General features: G+C 45.8%; 1 protein-coding gene across 1 annotated transcript in view; it reads right to left on the bottom strand.

Moving 5' to 3' along the window:
* LOC114789818 (uncharacterized) overlaps positions 1-19,467 on the bottom strand; it is a 46,284-nt gene that overhangs the window by 11,972 nt on the left and 14,845 nt on the right. Inside the window, 1 exon segment of the mRNA XM_028979216.1 lies at positions 6,386-6,529. Coding sequence (XP_028835049.1) covers positions 6,386-6,529 — 144 coding nt within the window.

Here is a 19,467-nt window from a genome sequence, read left to right on the forward strand (position 1 = left end):
CAAGCACCTATTTCTGTTGTGAAGTTCCAATGATTCACATTAAGAACGTCTTCAGTGAAATGGACCACTGGTTGGTGGGACGTGATCCATCTTGCATGAAATGAAAAGCGTCACACCATAAACCAGCTTTAATGCAGCTGAGAACTCTTTTTTTTTTACATTCTCATATCTTAATCAGCGAGATTCCCAGCACTTTCCCAGTCCAGACTAAAAAAGAACGTCCCCATTCATGGACATGGACTCCGTTTTAGTGTCGAGGACTGGACCAAATCCATGAACGCCAAACTGAGAATCAGATTTTCTGCTCTTCAGGAATTCTGTTCTATTTCTGTGCAACTTTAGAACAATAAAATGATCCTGGAACACAGACACACACACACACACACACACACACTCAACAAAACCTGCTAATCCCTTACGAGGTGTACCTGCTTCTGCTTCTATTCTGGAGATAAATGCTGTGCTGGAACAGAACACCGTGTCAGGACGGTTCTGTACCAGACACGATTGGTTCCGCCTGTCACCCTGGGAGCCCAGCCCACCTGCTTTTATTGGAAGGTGGAGCCCCACCACCACCACCACCGTGCTGGGAACACTATGTGTGTGTGTGTGTGTGTGTGTGTTAATGGCTCCAGGGTTCATGTAGACGGTCTCAGATGAGCTTTCCACACCCCGCCGCTGCAGCGACTCCGTATGAATCCTCATTAAACGCTGCCGCTGAGGCCGCACACCTGATGACTGATAAAGCTGGGAACCAGGGAGCAGAAGAAGGTGTGTGTGTGTGTGTGTGTGTGAGGTGAAGTCTGCGGTTGAGTTCAACACTGCTAACTAGTCCCAGAGAGGAGCCCCGGATCGGGAACTGCTCGACGTCCGCTGCAGGCGAGAGTCTTCAGGTAAAAATGAGTCGGTTCGTCCTCCCAGTGGAAGACCTGCTGTCCATCCACACGGCACGACGAGAGCCCAGGTGCACTCTGGGAGCACAGGTAGCATCTGCCAGGTGCAACAAGACAGGATTAGCGCTGGAGGGATGAATGGATGGACGGGCGGATTTGCGATGCTTTGATGTCTCTGTGTTCGTGTTTAGTCGCGATCATCAGTTCTCCTTCCTGTCCCCCGCTGCATATCTCCGTCACGGCACAATGCAGCCTTGGCTGCGTCTGGAGGGAGGGAGGTGAAGGGAATAAGCTCCGCCCCATGCTGTGCCGCGGCCTCCGTTTCCCGCAATTAACTGCGGCATTAACTCTCCACAATGGATCCGGGCCGCAGCAAAGGCCTCCTGCGGAAGCGGCCATTCAACGGGCCCCTGCGGGTTACCGAGTACCGGCGCTTGCCACCCGGGAAACCGCGGCGGATCAGCTTCCTGGTCCTGCTCCAGAAACCTGAAAGCCCGCCAGGCTGCATGGGCTTTTGTGTCCCAGTCCCATTGATTTCCGATGACCAATGATGTTTACCTGCACCTTCTGTAGTGCGCTGTACGGTGTTGCCATGGAGAATATGGCGTAGTATCCTCTTCAGCACCAGGAAACGGTGCGCAGTGCAGAATGTGGAGTAGGGCGTGGCCAGATGTTCCCCTCCTGACAACGTGGGCTGTCAGTGTCTTTAACCGAATAAAAAGGAGAATGTCCTCTGCGGTGGAACGGGATCACGGCGCCGCGGGAAAGTGGAAGGGCTTCTTGGCCGCCGTTTCATTACAGGTCGTGATGGATCGGCGGATTGTTATCTGTTTCTGACTGGGATTGCGGGCGAGAACTTTTTAAGATGGCTGGAGATCTCGTTACCGACGCCCGCGCTCAGTATGGGTCTCGCTTCTCGGCCGGCGCCGGGGTCATTAGTCTGGGAGAGCGGTCGATTACAGATTAATGATTAGCGCCGGCAAACTCAAAAGAGTAAACACGCAACTCATTACTTCACTGAAGTTGGTTTTCCAGGCACCCGGCGCAGAAACCTTGACAACAACACCAGGCTCCGGTTCTCCATGAATGGCTCCAGTGCCTCCTGCATGTTCCTTACAGGGAGAAACGTTCTAAATATGGCGCTTGAAGCCGCTTAAAGCGGTAATGAAATATTTCCACGGTACAAGGGTGAAACGAACATCCAGACTCGGGCCGTACACAAGCAGAGTGAACGATTCTGAGGAGGAATAAAGCGTTGCACCATGTTGATGTCATATAAGATTAGACTTTTAGATGCACCATCTCAGCAACTTAAGTGGTGTAGGAAAGTGGTGTTGGCAAAGGCATTATAATACAAATTATTCTATTTTGTTGCTTTAATGGTATTATTTGCACAGGTTTATTAGCATGATGAGATAAAGCCTGTCTTAAAATATATATATATATACTCCTCCACCTCCAAAATTCTGATTTGAATATAAAAACGTAAGATGCATATTAAATGCCCTGATATATGAAAGAATTATGAGTATTATGAATCGGACGTGATTAAATGTCCTGAGCATTTCTACTGGTATTCTACTGAAACTCTGGGCCTGTAGGTCCTCTGGGAACCACTCTGAGGTGTAATTTATGCTTTTTTCTCAGCTTCACACCTCCCCATATTCAAACCTCAATCAGTCAGTCAATCAATCAATCAATCAATCAACCTTTAAAATGCAGAAGCACCATGCAACACATTTCCAATACATGCAGAACACATTTAGAAATATAAATATAAAAATTAGTCTGATGAGGATGCGTAATGGCTGATTTTCACATCTTTGTCTGGAACTGGAAGGAGCAGCATTAGGGTGTTGGTAGTTTAGCAAGGAAATGCTTTTTATGCAATGCAAAAATGCCTCAAGTGCCCTGAATATTGCACATAATCCTGGAGGCAGCCAGATCTGTTGCTGATGTAATGAAGCCATTTCTGGCTAATATGCGACCCTGCTAGTCAACATTAAACTCCATTGATAACAAAAACATTCCCATGAGCAATAAATCATTGCTTACATAACCTGATACACAAATGCAGGAGCTTAAATAGTCATAATAAATATAGTGCCCTGGGAGAGCATTGGAAGACCATTGGCAGAGTGGGAACTGAAACATTCAACTTCTCAAACTGCTCATTCTCTTAGTCTGATGCTTTTATTTACCATAAGCCGAATAAAAACATTTATATTAATTTATTAATACATTTAATTAATTCAATATAATTAAACGGAGTGCTCTTTATTTCAACAGTACACAACCAAATAAGTACATAAATAAAAAAATTTCGTTATAAATTATGAAGTTCACATTTGAAATAAAAAAACAAAACAAAACATTGTCACATTCCTGACTTTGAGTTGCATCCTTTTTTTGCCATATATCCTGCCCTGACACATAAGTTTTTTTTTTAATAAGCTTATTATTGCATAATTTCATATGTTTTTTTTTTTCCAAAACCACATTTATATATAATATATATGCTCTTTTATAGCCATGGTTACCTTGCACTGAATTGTATTGCAATATGCATCTGTAAACATTTTTGGTAGAAAGAAAAATTTGGAAGTTCTGAGAACTAAGGAAGCATCCCAAGAGCTGACAGTGACCTCGACAGGATAGTGACACCACCTGAAGCAGCTGGAGCTGGTGCACAAAACCATTTGAACATACCGATTTAGACAAAAAAAGGAAAGAAAATACAGTCCCCAGTCCCTACAGGATTTTATGATGATAAATGCAGATTCCTCAGACCCCCGGGAACAGTGTGCAATTTTGTCTGGTTAAAGCAAACGTTTCACAAACCAATAAGCCTCATCTGACATGGAGCATTTCAAGCAGGATCAAATTTACAGCCATAAAATACCAATGTCAGCAAACTGGGTATTTTTCACCCATGTATTGTTGCAAAAATCTTTTCCTGTTGCAAGATTCTTAGGTTGTCGTTCATGCTCTGCTCTTTTGCCATCTTTCAACATGTTTTTCTATGGTCTTCAGGTTGGGGGACTGTGAGCTTGCAGATTTTAAGGTGTGATTTTGTGCATACGTGTGGATTTAATCAAATTTCACTGGTGAAATGGACAAACGACAGAAACATTTATGCTAATTAGAACAGTGGAAAACAGACAAGGTGATCAGTGAAAACGCGGAACCGGAGACCCAGGTGACATTTTCTCTACCGGTGACACTCCCTGTGCCACTGGCTGCAACGCATGATCAAAGCCTGATCTGTCCACCTCCATGATTTAATAGCCGGAGGGCTGTTCTTTTCTCTTGTTCTTTTCTCCACCACATCCTTGTGACCCAAAAGTTCTATTTTGTCCTCTTTCCAAAACGCATCAAGCTTTATTAGACTGAATAGACTGATTTTAATGGTTCATCCACGTCTGCTTCTGACCTGTAATGAACTCTCAGACCCACAAATCTCGTAACTTCCAGTCCTCCAGACTAAAGGGCTTCATTATCACTTACATTATTTAAAGCTGATAACTGGGATGTTGCCGACTCAGTGAATTCCAGCGGCCCCGCCCTCTCGCAGCTGTAACCTGCTGCTACTGGGGTGTGATTAAACGTCTCCCGTCACCCGTGAAGACAGTGTGTACGTCCTGCAACAGCCCACTGAGGGCCTGGGAATCTCGCAGAGGTGTGTGTGTGTGTGTGCGTGTGTTTTTCGCAGGGCACAACGCCAGGCTTTGGCGCAATACGCACAGACTGTCCTTCCCATGAGTCCACGCTGCCAAAACATCATGCATATTTCATCACGGTGGGATATTGTTGAGAGTCTAAACAGGAGCGCGGGGCGAAGCGGGCGCCACGCTGACACTGAATTGCACTGGAATGCATTAATAACGGAACGAGGAGCGGGACGCGCGGGTCCTCTGACCCCCTGGTGAAAAGAGCGGCGCGGCCTGCCGCTTTACGTTGAGAAAAAGGCAACATGCAACATGCAACATGCAAGATCTACACTCTCTGGCCGCGGCAGGAAGTAGGTGGAGGGTGAACCGCGATGTTGTATTTTGGGAACGTGATCCTTCATGCTCTCATGGCACATTTGGCGAGAGGTCGATTACGGGCGCTGCTTCATCAGACGTCCCCTCACAAGGAGAGACATTTGTCCTCTGCGCGGCCGGTGGGACCGGTGACGGAAGTCCTTTATTTGGACCACTGAGAGAAAATGGCTGAATTTGTGTTCGTGTGTGTACGTGTGTGTACGTGTGTGTGTGTGTGTGTGTGTGTGTGTGTGTGTGTGTGTGTGTGTTTGAGTGTGTTTGTTTGAGTGGGCCCGTGTGAATATGTGAGGCCTCGGTGTGACTGACAGCTGCCAACACACCCGACAAAGCCAAGACAGAGTGACTGAGAGAGCTGTCATCCAAACACAGCTGTCAAATGCTGTGTGCGAGTGTGTGAGTGTGTGTGTGAGAGTGAGAGAGAGAATTGTAATTTTCTTCTCCTCTCTCTTTGTTATGCGCTAAATTAACGTGGTAATGTTACTGTGGCATTAGTGTCGCATAGGGTGGTAACACGCTGAACCAAAAGACCACAAAGTCCCAGGTTAAAGCCCCACTTACTACCATTAAGGCACTTAACCCTGAGTGTCTCCAGGGGGACTGTCCCTGTAACTACTGGTTGTAAAGCACTCTGGATAAGGGTGTAAATGCTGTAAATGTTGTACATATTTAGTTTAGTGTTCTTGTAGCATTTGTGTATTATGTGAAATACTATTCGGAGCGGTGGCGACCAAGCGGGTAAAGAAGCACACCCGTAATCAGAAGGTTGTGGGTTCGAACCCGGCACTGAAAATGTGCCACTGAGGTCCCCATGATGAAGGTACCGTCCCCACACACTGCTCCCCGGGCGCCTGTCATGGTGCCCACTGCTCACCAAAGGTGATGGTTAAAAGCAGAGGACACGTGTCACTGTGTGCTGTGCTTGCTGTGCATCACAATGACACTTCATTTTCACTAAGGTACACTAATTAGTCAAGTGTACAATAATTGGTGTAATGCTAGTGTAATGTTTGTGCAGGTTTGTGTAAGGTTAGTGTTAGTGTGATTTTAGTGCAGTTTGTAGTGCTGTTGTATGTTTAGTGTAGCACGATTAGGTTTGTGTTTAATTGAAGTGTAATGTTATATTACCGTTACTGTACTTTCACATATTACCAGCAGCTATAACGTTAGTAGGGCGTTTAGGCAACGTTTCTGTTGTAATCGAGTTTATGCTGTAATTACAAGTACTTTGCTCTCATCAGCAGCACAGTGTGTCTGTGTGCATGTGTGTGTAAAAGACCTTGTACATCCAGTATGCATCCTGACATTCACTCTTCACAGACACACACACACACGCACACACACACACAGATTCATAAACACAAATAACCAGACATAATCAGTTACATGCACAGAAGGGCAGATATAAACCCTGTGTGTGTGTGTGTGTGTGTGTGTGTGTGTGTGTACCTGCTTGTGCGCGTGGTCGTAAGAATTGATGTGGTTGTCAAACTCGCGGGGTTTGTGGTACTGCTTCTCACATAACTCACAGTAGAAATTAGCCTTCAGCTGCTCCACAGCTTTCGCCACGGCCTTCTCTTTATCTGCACAGTCCTGCGGAGGGAGAGATGGACAGATAAAAATAGAGTCAGACACACAGTGCAGGCTGGGACAGAAGGAGGAGCGCATACGTCTATTTCTGCCGCAAAGATGCTCGCTGTTCCCAGAAGGACAGTCCTGGAAGGTCCTGAAAGATTCCTGTCTATGAATCAGAGTGTCTCGAAATTACTGAAATATCAGACATGTCCTCTTTCATCTTTCTCTCTGTGTATGTCTGCATGTATGAGTTGGAATTATATTTAGATGTTGTGTGGGTGAGTGTATGATTCAGTTATTTTTGGTGCATGAGGAGTAAAAGTATGTTTATTAGTTTATGTGTAAAATTCAGCATGTTACTGTGTCTATGGCCTGTATTTTCCCAGTGCTATACACGATGAAGTGCATGGGGTGTGTTCACTAGTCCACTACCACTAGTTCCCCCATCAAGTGCTCATAACCTGCATGTTGGTGTTGGTAGTGGGTGTGGTCACGTTTGCTGGAATTAAAACGCCTGATAATCTGCATGTTGGTGTTGGTAGTGGGCGTGGTCACGTTTGCTGGAATTAAAGTGCCTGATAACCTGCATGTTGGTGTTGGTAGTGGGCGTGGTCACGTTTGCTGGAATTAAAGTTCTGATAACCTGCATGTTGGTGTTGGTAGTGGGCGTGGTCACGTTTGCTGGAATTAAAGTGTTGATAACCTGCATGTTGGTGTTGGTAGTGGGCGTGGTCACGTTAGTTGGAATTAAAGCGCCTGATAACCTGCATGTTGGTGTTGGTAGTGGGCGTGGTCACGTTTGCTGGAATTAAAGTGTTGATAACCTGCATGTTGGTGTTGGTAGTGGGCGTGGTCACGTTTGCTTGAAATTAAAGCGCCTGATAACCTGCATGTTGGTGTTGGTAGTGGGTGTGGTCACGTTTGCTGGAATTAAAACGCCTGATAATCTGCATGTTGGTGTTGGTAGTGGGCGTGGTCACGTTTGCTGGAATTAAAGTTCTGATAACCTGCATGTTGGTGTTGGTAGTGGGCGTGGTCACGTTTGCTGGAATTAAAGTGTTGATAACCTGCATGTTGGTGTTGGTAGTGGGCGTGGTCACGTTAGTTGGAATTAAAGCGCCTGATAACCTGCATGTTGGTGTTGGTAGTGGGCGTGGTCACGTTTGCTGGAATTAAAGTGTTGATAACCTGCATGTTGGTGTTGGTAGTGGGCGTGGTCACGTTTGCTTGAAATTAAAGCGCCTGATAACCTGCATGTTGGTGTTGGTAGTGGGCGTGGTCACGTTAGTTGGAATTAAAGCGCCTGATAACCTGCATGTTGGTGTTGGTAGTGGGCGTGGTCACGTTTGCTGGAATTAAAGTTCTGATAACCTGCATGTTGGTGTTGGTAGTAGGTGTGGTCACGTTTGCTGGAATTAAAGTGTTGATAACCTGCATGTTGGTGTTGGTAGTGGGCGTGGTCATGTTTGCTTGAAATTAAAGCGCCTGATAACCTGTATGTTGGTGTTGGTAGTGGGCGTGGTCAAGTTTGCTGGAATTAAAATGTCTGATAACCTGCATGTTGGTGTTGGTAGTGGGCGTGGTCACATTTGCTGTAATTAAAGTGTTGATAACCTGCATGTTGGTGTTGGTAGTGGGCGTGGTCATGTTTGCTTGAAATTAAAGCGCCTGATAACCTGTATGTTGGTGTTGGTAGTGGGCGTGGTCAAGTTTGCTGGAATTAAAATGTCTGATAATCTGCATGTTGGTGTTGGTAGTGGGCGTGGTCACATTTGCTGTAATTAAAGTGTTGATAACCTGCATGTTGGTGTTGGTAGTGGGCGTGGTTACGTTTGCTGCAATTAAAGTTCTGATAACCTGCATGTTGGTGTTGGTAGTGGGCGTGGTCACATTTGCTGTAATTAAAGTGTTGATAACCTGCATGTTGGTGTTGGTAGTGGGCGTGGTCACGTTTGCTTGAAATTAAAGTGCCTGATAACCTGCATGTTGGTGTTGGTAGTGGGCGTGGTCACGTTTGCTGGAATTAAAATGTCTGATAACCTGCATGTTGGTGTTGGTAGTGGGCGTGGTCACATTTGCTGCAGTTAAAGCGCCTGATAACCTGCATGTTGGTGTTGGTAGTGGGCGTGGTCACGTTTGCTGTAATTAAAGTTCTGATAACCTGCATGTTGGTGTTGGTAGTGGGTGTGGTCACGCTTGCTGGAATTAAAGTTCTGATAACCTGCATGTTGGTGTTGGTAGTGGGCGTGGTCACGTTTGCTGGAATTAAAGTGCCTGATAACCTGCATGTTGGTGTTGGTAGTGGGCGTGGTCACGTTTGCTGGAATTAAAGTGCCTGATAACCTGCATGTTGGTGTTGGTTGTGGGCGTGGTCACGTTTGCTGGAATTAAAGTGCCTGATAACCTGCATGTTGGTGTTGGTTGTGGGCGTGGTCACGTTTGCTGGAATTAAAGTGCCTGATAACCTGCATGTTGGTGTTGGTAGTGGGCGTGGTCACATTTGCTGTAATTAAAGTGTTGATAACCTGCATGTTGGTGTTGGTAGTGGGTGTGGTCACGTTTGCTGCAATTAAAGTTCTGATAACCTGCATGTTGGTGTTGGTAGTGGGCGTGGTCAAGTTTGCTGGAATTAAAATGTCTGATAACCTGCATGTTGGTGTTGGTAGTGGGCGTGGTCAAGTTTGCTGGAATTAAAATGTCTGATAACCTGCATGTTGGTGTTGGTAGTGGGCGTGGTCACATTTGCTGTAATTAAAGTGTTGATAACCTGCATGTTGGTGTTGGTAGTGGGCGTGGTCACGTTTGCTGGAATTAAAATGTCTGATAACCTGCATGTTGGTGTTGGTAGTGGGCGTGGTCACGTTTGCTGGAATTAAAGTTCTGATAACCTGCATGTTGGTGTTGGTAGTGGGCGTGGTCATGTTTGCTTGAAATTAAAGCGCCTGATAACCTGTATGTTGGTGTTGGTAGTGGGCGTGGTCAAGTTTGCTGGAATTAAAATGTCTGATAACCTGCATGTTGGTGTTGGTAGTGGGCGTGGTCACATTTGCTGTAATTAAAGTGTTGATAACCTGCATGTTGGTGTTGGTAGTGGGCGTGGTCATGTTTGCTTGAAATTAAAGCGCCTGATAACCTGTATGTTGGTGTTGGTAGTGGGCGTGGTCAAGTTTGCTGGAATTAAAATGTCTGATAACCTGCATGTTGGTGTTGGTAGTGGGCGTGGTCACATTTGCTGTAATTAAAGTGTTGATAACCTGCATGTTGGTGTTGGTAGTGGGCGTGGTCACGTTTGCTGCAATTAAAGTTCTGATAACCTGCATGTTGGTGTTGGTAGTGGGCGTGGTCACATTTGCTGTAATTAAAGTGTTGATAACCTGCATGTTGGTGTTGGTAGTGGGCGTGGTCACGTTTGCTTGAAATTAAAGTGCCTGATAACCTGCATGTTGGTGTTGGTAGTGGGCGTGGTCACGTTTGCTGGAATTAAAATGTCTGATAACCTGCATGTTGGTGTTGGTAGTGGGCGTGGTCACATTTGCTGGAGTTAAAGCGCCTGATAACCTGCATGTTGGTGTTGGTAGTGGGCGTGGTCACGCTTGCTGGAATTAAAGTTCTGATAACCTGCATGTTGGTGTTGGTAGTGGGCGTGGTCACGTTTGCTGGAATTAAAGTGCCTGATAACCTGCATGTTGGTGTTGGTAGTGGGCGTGGTCACGTTTGCTGGAATTAAAGTGCCTGATAACCTGCATGTTGGTGTTGGTTGTGGGCGTGGTCACGTTTGCTGGAATTAAAGTGCCTGATAACCTGCATGTTGGTGTTGGTTGTGGGCGTGGTCACGTTTGCTGGAATTAAAGTGCCTGATAACCTGCATGTTGGTGTTGGTAGTGGGCGTGGTCACATTTGCTGTAATTAAAGTGTTGATAACCTGCATGTTGGTGTTGGTAGTGGGTGTGGTCACGTTTGCTGGAATTAAAGTTCTGATAACCTGCATGTTGGTGTTGGTAGTGGGCGTGGTCAAGTTTGCTGGAATTAAAATGTCTGATAACCTGCATGTTGGTGTTGGTAGTGGGCGTGGTCACATTTGCTGTAATTAAAGTGTTGATAACCTGCATGTTGGTGTTGGTAGTGGGCGTGGTCACGTTTGCTGGAATTAAAATGTCTGATAACCTGCATGTTGGTGTTGGTAGTGGGCGTGGTCACGTTTGCTGGAATTAAAGTTCTGATAACCTGCATGTTGGTGTTGGTAGTGGGTGTGGTCACGCTTGCTGGAATTAAAGTTCTGATAACCTGCATGTTGGTGTTGGTAGTGGGCGTGGTCACGTTTGCTGGAATTAAAGTGCCTGATAACCTGCATGTTGGTGTTGGTAGTGGGCGTGGTCACGTTTGCTGGAATTAAAGTGCCTGATAACCTGCATGTTGGTGTTGGTAGTGGGTTTGCTGCTGGCAACTCCCGCCATTTTTATCAAATGTTTACCTTTTACAAAAGAGCATCATCCCTGTGGGGACGTACAAACTGTCCCCGATCTTCTAAGAGTTCCCAGTTTTTTGGTTTTCCAGTTTAAAACACTGACTGTGCTCATCCCTGTAACACTGCGAGCAGCTCACTGTGGGACCACTTATTTTAAATTGCCAGTCAGAGATTCACTCACAGACTAAAACACACTTTACGCTGGAGTGGACGGAGACAGCAGCAGCAGCAGCAGCAGCAGCAGATGTGGTGAGCTGCTGATAAACGAATGTTCTTGTCTCTTCTCGTCTGATGCGAGCGTGCTCTTCTGCGCGAGGGCAGCTAGCGGATAAAGGGCGGTTCTGAACGTTTCCTGTATGAGACCTTCCACCTCGTTTTACAGAACAATGCAAACGAGGACGTGCTTACATGAGATCTCCTTTTTTAGATCATTTTATCACAGGCCGACATTCCTGACTTCTCCTGACCTTTCAAATCTGACCTTAATCTGACCTCGCGTTGGCTGTGAGGAAGCCGTAGGGTGTCCAGTTCGACTCGACAGAAAAATAGACTGAAATGGACAGGACTTCATTTTTTTAGTCTGTTCTGACAGTCCATCCTGCCTAATTAGAACGGGCCGTGACTGCCATCTCAGCTCTTCCTCCGTCCTCACCTTCTGAACTACAGTTCACAGATCTATGTGTGTAGTTTTAAAACTCTTTTAATGTCTGTGCATGTGTATTTTCACGAGTGTGTGTGTGTGTGTGTGTGTGCATGCAACAGCATTGGTGGCAGATGTTAAATCTTAATTACTTTGGTAGGTGTTGTTCATCAGCAGAGGGAACATGTTGAAGCCTGTTAACTCAGTGTGTGTGTGTGTGTGTGTGTGTGTGTGTGTGTTAAGGAGAGAGAGAGAGGGGTGGGAGACTGTGAGCGAGACACAGGTTCTGCGTATAAAATAAATACGGAAATACAGGATCTGTACACGTGATGAGACTGTGTTTGTATGTGTGTGTCTGTACTTCTTACTGCACATTACAGGCACTCCGAAGCTTTTGAAGGACTTTTTTTCTTCTTCTCTCTGCTGTGATCGATATTCATCTCCTGCTCTCTCTGTACAAGCGATGAAAGGCTCCGGCTGCCCCCCACACTGGCCGTTTATGTGTGTGTGTGTGTTCCAGAGAGAGAGTAATCTGATTCACAGAGGGTGAGAGACAGGGAAAGAAGAATGCAGGAAGGAGCACGTCACATGACCAGGACCAGACAACACACAGGCAAGAAGAGCACAGAAGGAAAAGTTTTTCAGATTATTGGTAATTTATTGCATCTCCTCCCATATCTGCAGCTTCAACATGCATCTGATGAATTCTTCATTGGCCCATAATCCATTTACCTTTATGACATTTACCAGATGTCCTCACAGGGACAGTCCCCCTGGAGACACTCACAGTTTAGGGTCTTGTTCAGCGATGCTATGGGTTTGAACCTGGGACTTTGTGGTCTCTTGGTTCATAGGCGAGTGTTTAATCCACTAGGCTACTATGTACAAAGACAAACCCCACTAGGGGTATCTGAGCTGCACATATGGGAGGAGATGCAATCACTTAGCAATTATCTGAAAAATGTATCTTCTGTAAGGAAATAATTTATCTCTGATCCAGATGTACCTTGGCAACATCACTCAGCATCAGCTGGTCACATCATGGTGATGTGAGATGTTCCTCTCAGCTAATGTGAATGGCAGGTCATTATGTTCATGTCACGGCATCATGGTGAAGAGACGGACACATTCGCATTGCCATCTAACAAATGAAACAAGCGCACGCAACAATAAAAGATGCATGTTCACGGACCCGATGAGGACATGATACAACTGGAATACATTTATATCACTGCGCAGATGAAAACGTTCAGGGCAATCAGGAGCACAACACTGACAACACACAAACTCCGGCCCGAATCGCACAGTCGAATCGATTTCTGCCAGTTTCCCAAACATGAATAATTTGTCCAATCACCCGGGTTCACGGCAGGTTAAGAGCAAGGAACAGTGATTGGGTGCAGAACGCTGAACAAAATGCATTTGCGTCAACAGCATTCATTTATTTGAATGTGTTACATGATCTTTTAAATGAATCATAGTGAGGTTAATTGTGACAGACCCTGGTAGAACCACACTGGACCTGGCAACATTCGTTGCACTGCTTTACCCTACGTTCTTATTTAAATAGGTGTGTTCCGCTGTCAGAAATAATTACAAACCAACAAAGGTGAGTTGTTGGGAAGTTTCGTCCTTGTCTCTGTTTATTGAGTTTGTTCATTGAGGATCATTATGTTGACTTCGTGTGACACTGTAAGGCAACATGGGGAAAAGTGCAGCACTCGGAATACTTTCTAAAAGCTCTGTGGGTTTAGCTGGAGTTGAAAGGCACATGAAGGCCAGAAGGTTCACGAAGTTCAGTTGCTTCACGATGTGTAATGATGTTTAATGATGGACCTTTCAGTGGCCCGTTTAATTCCATGCCGCTGCACCATTATGCCATGGCTGGATCTGTCTGTGGTGCTATTTCGACGGATACTGTCAGTCGTCCATGTCCATGGACGTCCATGTAGCACCTGGGTCCTTTCTAGCCATTAACTGCAACTTCAGTCTGTTCTACTTAAAGGATTATTGTAGCAGAAACCTCCTGACAGGAGATGACCCGTGAAGCAGTAGCCCGTCCTTCTACTGCCATGGCAACGATGGCCTCACATTAGACACAACTCCCATCAAAGGGACATTGTGGCCTCAGCCTACACCATTAAACAAAAAGAAGCGTGCACACACTCACACGCAGATCCATGCACCGTCAGCCTTCAGACAACCTTGTGATATTTAGTTTGTGTCGCCCTTTCTTCTCCTAATTCGACCGAGACCAGGCGTAACGCTTAAAAGGAAAATCGTTCCTCATGCAGCTTTTTTGTCCCAGTAATTTATTTCTGCAACAATATAGATTATTGGGCTCTGATTTATAGAAGTGTTAGAAGTTATATAATATAACCGTCAACTCCTCATCAAATGAGTAAAGATCCAATAACCTATCGATCAACTCTTGGGGATACACACATACACAAAATCATCACATAAAGCCCATTTATGACCTCTTACCAATCAAGACTGCAAAATGTTTCATTTTTTTTTTTACATTTACAGCATTTACCAGACGCCCTTATCCAGAGCGACTTACAATCAGTGTTTACAGGGACAGTCCCCCCCTGGAGACACTCAGGGATAAGTGTCTTGCTCAGGGACACAGTGGTAGTCGGTGGGATTTTAACCTGGGTCTTCTGGTTCATAGGCGAGTGTGTTACCCACTTGGCTACTACCACCCACATATTTGTGAGTGTTAAAATGTGTTCAAATGAACGAATCAGTCAACATTGAACAGCAACGAGTGTTAAACAGTCAAGCTAGCGCCAGTAAAATTGAAATCGAAAGCAGCTACAAAGCGCAACAAAAACAGATATTGCATTCAAAGTGTGTTCATTTCGAACCTCTCGATTCTTTAAGCAGCTCTGTGGTTGCAAGTGAGAAACTACAATTGGTTGCCACTCCTGTCTCCCCTGCACATAAGAAACGCCCACCCTAAAGCAATGACGTTACTTTAATATGTTAAATATTTGCAATTAACCACAGTGTTAATTCTGACATCCATAATATAATGTTGTAACATAATTCCTGGGCACATACATACAACCAAGCCCATGATGAACCTGGCCAATCAGTCAGGAAGGTTACCACAGGCCTCATTCACACGGACATCTGGACCAGGACTCACGGAGCCGAGCGGTGGTGAGAATCCATAAGACAGGTGAGGCTGTAATAAACCAACAATGTCTACGTTCCCGTGATGCTGTAATAAATACTCTGTGATAAAGTAATAAATAGAGGAGGAGGTGGACAGGGAAGAAGGATTGGGATTGGAGTCGCGGTGATTTGAGAGCCAAGTCTAGCTTGCAACAAACAGCTATAATGACTGAGCGCCAAGCATGTGGCTGATTAAATGCCAAACGTCACCCAGTTCCGCGTTTGCGAACGCCCCGTGAACAGAGTTACATCATGTGGCAGTTTTTCTGATGTTCATGGCGTTACCGTTTTTCTGTTCATTGGCGTTCCAATGGCGTTAAATAAACGCTGCACGTGGTTTTCATGGCGTCAGTTTCTGCCAAAAAGATTAGTCTGAAAATGTTTAATACATTTAATACAGGGAGTGCAGAATTATTAGGCAAGTTGTATTTTTGAGGAATAATTTTATTATTGAACAACAACCATGTTCTCAATGAACCCAAAAAACTCATTAATATCAAAGCTGAATGTTTTTGGAAGTAGTTTTTAGTTTGTTTTTATTTTTAGCTATAATAAAGGGGATATCTGTGTGTGCAGGTGACTATTACTGTGCATAATTATTAGGCAACTTAACCAAAACCAAATATATACCCATTCAATTATTTATTTTTACCAGTGAAACCAATATAACATCTCCATATTCACAAATATACATTTCTGACATTCAAAAACAAAACAAAAACAAATCAGCAACCAATATAGCCACCTTTCTTTGCAAGGACACTCAAAAGCCTGCCATCCATGGATTCTGTCAGTGTTTTGATCTGTTCACCATCAACATTGTGTGCAGCAGCAGCCTCCCAGACACTCTTCAGAGAGGTGTACTGTTTTCCCTCCTTGTAAATCTCACATTTGATGATGGACAACAGGTTCTCAATGGGGTTCAGATCAGGTGAACAAGGAGGCCATGTCATTAGTTTTTCTTCTTTTATACCCTTTCTTGCCAGCCATGCTGTGGAGTACGTGGACGCGTGTGATGGAGCATTGTCCTGCATGAAAATCATGTTTTTCTTGAAGGATGCAGACTTCTTCCTGTACCACTGCTTGAAGAAGGTGTCTTCCAGAAACTGGCAGTAGGACTGGGAGTTGAGCTTGACTCCATCCTCAACCCAAAAAGGCCCCACAAGCTCATCTTTGATGATACCAGCCCAAACCAGTACTCCACCTCCACCTTGCTGGCATCTGAGTCGGACTGGAGCTCTCTGCCCTTTACCAAGCCAGCCACGGGCCCATCTATCTGGCCCATCAAGACTCACTCTCATTTCATCAGTCCATAAAACCTTAGAAAAATCCGTATTGAGATATTTCTTGGCCCAGTCTTGACGTTTCAGCTTGTGTTCAGCCTTCCTTACCTTGGCCATGTCTCTGAGTATTGCACACCTTGTGCTTTTGGGCACTCCAGTGATGTTGCAGCTCTGAAATATGGCCAAACTGGTGGCAAGTGGCATCTTGGCAGCTGCACGCTTGACTTTTCTCAGTTCATGGGCAGTTATTTTGCGCCTTGGATTTTCCACACGCTTCTTGCGACCCTGTTGACTATTTTGAATGAAACGCTTGATTGTTCGATGATCACGCTTCAGAAGCTTTGCAATTTTAAGAGTGCTGCATCCCTCTGTAAGATATCTCACTATTTTTGACTTTTCTGAGCCTGTCAAGTCCTTCTTTTGACCCATTTTGCCAAAGGAAAGGAAGTTGCCTAATAATTATGCACACCTGATATAGGGTGTTGATGTCATTAGACCACACCCCTTCTCATTACAGAGATGCACATCACCTAATATGCTTAATTGGTAGTAGGCTTTCGAGCCTATACAGCTTGGAGTAAGACAACATGCATGAAGAGGATGATGTGGACAAAATACTAATTTGCCTAATAATTCTGCACTCCCTATACAATATACAATTCTGCAATTCTGTGCACTTTACAGGCCAAAGGATTTTCAGGATGGGTTTTACGTGTACTAACAACTACTCACACTGTCAAGATGACACACCTAAAGATCTATTCAGAGATTTTGGTGCAGGATTCGTGAAGATTTATCAAAGTGTCTGAATTTCACAGTGGTGTCCTAGTGGATAAGCAAGCGGAACCGTAATCAGAAGGTTGTGGGTTCAAATCCCAAACCAGCAAGGTGCCACTGAGCAAAGCATCGTCCCCCACACACTGCTCCCCGGGCGCCTGTCATGGCTGCCCACTGCTCACCAAGGGGGATTGTTAAAAGCTGAGGACACATTTCATTGTGTCACTGTGTGCTGTGATGCTGTGTATAACAATGACAATCACCTCATATTTTTTTTGAATGTACCAATCCAGCCTTCAGTCTGCTTATTGGGCGTCCTAGTCATTGCCACCACAGAAATGAATACACATGTACATTTACATTTACAGCATTTATCAGATGCCCTTATCCAGAACGAGTTACAAATCAGAGGTTACAGGGACAGTCCCCCCCTAGAGCAATTTAGTGTTAGTGTTAAGACACATTGGTAGTAAGTGGGATTTAATCCTGGGTCTTCTGGTTCATAGGCGAGTGTGTTACCCACTAAACTACTACTACATGGCTTTCAATACACCCACTAGGACACAGAACACACAACATGGCTTTCACAGCCTTATTCATTGCTAAGAAAACTGTCCTCATGAACTTTTGCCACACTTGGGTCATTGTTGTTGATATTTGATGTCGGGGTTGGGTGGCGGATGGGCTTGGGGCATCATGGGGTGCTCTGCCTTTGGACGGGGGTTCTGGCAGGGTCTGGGGGGGCTTATGTCCTAATTGGGGCGTCTCTGGTGCTGTGACCTTGTGTATACATTGGGGCCCAGTCCTGGGGGCCTCCTTAGTTGGCAGGAAGATTACACATTCACCCTACAGCCAGGGAGTGTCCACAGTGGTGGAGGACGGACCCAACCTGGGTGTCTATTGTCTTATGTAGTCTGGGAGTTGACTGAATGTTGGGGTGGGTGTAGTATTTCCACTGTGGTGGGGCCCAGAGGACTGCCACCATGTTCTTTGCCCTGGATGGATTTCAGGGAGTGAGGGTGCCTATGGGGGTCAGTAGGGGAGCTGGCTCCCTGGGGGGTGCCTTGTGCCTGATCCTTAGTACATTCTCATTCCTGACCCTGTCATTATACATACATATAGGACCTTGGGGGTTGGCACACTTGATGGCATACAGAGGTCCTTGGGAGGGGCCGAGCCGACACCAAGTGTGGATTGGCAGAGTTTCGTCAGCTCCATACCCCTAACTTGTGTTAAAAACATTTTTAGAACCACACACACCAACACCACATTTGAGCGGGTGAGGGGACACATGGGGTGTTCTCACATCGTCGCTTTCTGTTCGCCGGCTGGGGCTGGGGGCCAAGAGGACAATCTGGCCGCCCGGTCAGGGTCTAAACCGGCCGGTCTTCTTGCCTCCACCCCAGGGTGAAGGGATTTATTCTCCTGGGTCTGGGGTAGACTGCTCCTCTGGGGGTGTTGGTCCCTGGATCTTGTAGAGTAAGTATGGGGAGTGTGAATGTGTATACAGCATTTATTTTTGTGTCTCCATGTTGGGTGAATGTTTGAATACCTGCATTTGTGTGTATGAGGGTGGGAACGTATGCTTGTGTTTGGGGGTGCCTGCTTGTCTATGACTATGTGTCAGGTCGGTCCTGGGCCTCATATCTCAGGCTTCCCCATGGGTAGGAGCCAATTCCCCCTTTAACACTCCCTGCCGGTGGATGATGCCCCCGACTGCTGGTGTAGTAGACTGGACCCGGGGACGGCTTGGTGGGTCCTGGCCCTCCAAGAAAAAAAGGCTGTGAATGATGATAGCACCGATACACATACACACTTTCATGTGAAAGTGAAAGTGAAGTGATTGTCATTGTGATACACACAATGAAATGTGTCCTCTGCTTATAACCCATCACCCTGAGTGAGCAGTGGGCAGCCATGACAGGCGCCCGGAGAGCAGTGTGTGGGGACGGTGCGTTGGTCAGTGGCACCTCAGTGGCACCTTGGCGGATCGGGATGCGAACCAGCAACCTTCTGATTACGGGGCCGCTTCCTTAACCTCTAGGCCACCACTGTGTCAACTGTGTTACTCACAGGCTGGATTATTTTTTTGCCAAAATCCTGACAAACATTGAACATTTACAGCATTTATCAGACACCCTTATCCAGAGCGACTTACAATCAGTAGTTACAGGGACAGTCCCCCCTGGAGACACTCAGGGTTAAGTGTCTTGCTCAGGGACACAATGGTAGTAAGTGGGATTTGAACCTGGGTCTTCTGGTTCACAGGCGAGTGTGTTACCCACTAGGCTACTGTAAGATTGGGTGTTGCAGGACATTGCTTTTGTCTTGCATAGCAGCTGTATACAAGAAGATGTGTAAGGTTCCTGTGCCGGTGGTTGTGCGTGAAGATTCGGCACCTCTGTTTTACATGCCTTTTGTCTGAGACATTCCTGTGTCAATAGTTGTGCGTGAAGATTCAACACCTCTGTTTTACATGCCTTTTGTCTGACGGCAACGTGTGAAGTGTCACCCGTCAGGACCGCCCACTCTCTTTGTCTTGCCCAAATGGGAGGCACCGGGGGCGTGACATCAGAAACAACAGGTTCTGATTGGTCAGTGACAA

Source organism: Denticeps clupeoides, chromosome 5 (genome assembly GCF_900700375.1).
Source record: "Denticeps clupeoides chromosome 5, fDenClu1.1, whole genome shotgun sequence".
Classification (NCBI taxonomy): Eukaryota; Metazoa; Chordata; class Actinopteri; order Clupeiformes; family Denticipitidae; genus Denticeps; species Denticeps clupeoides.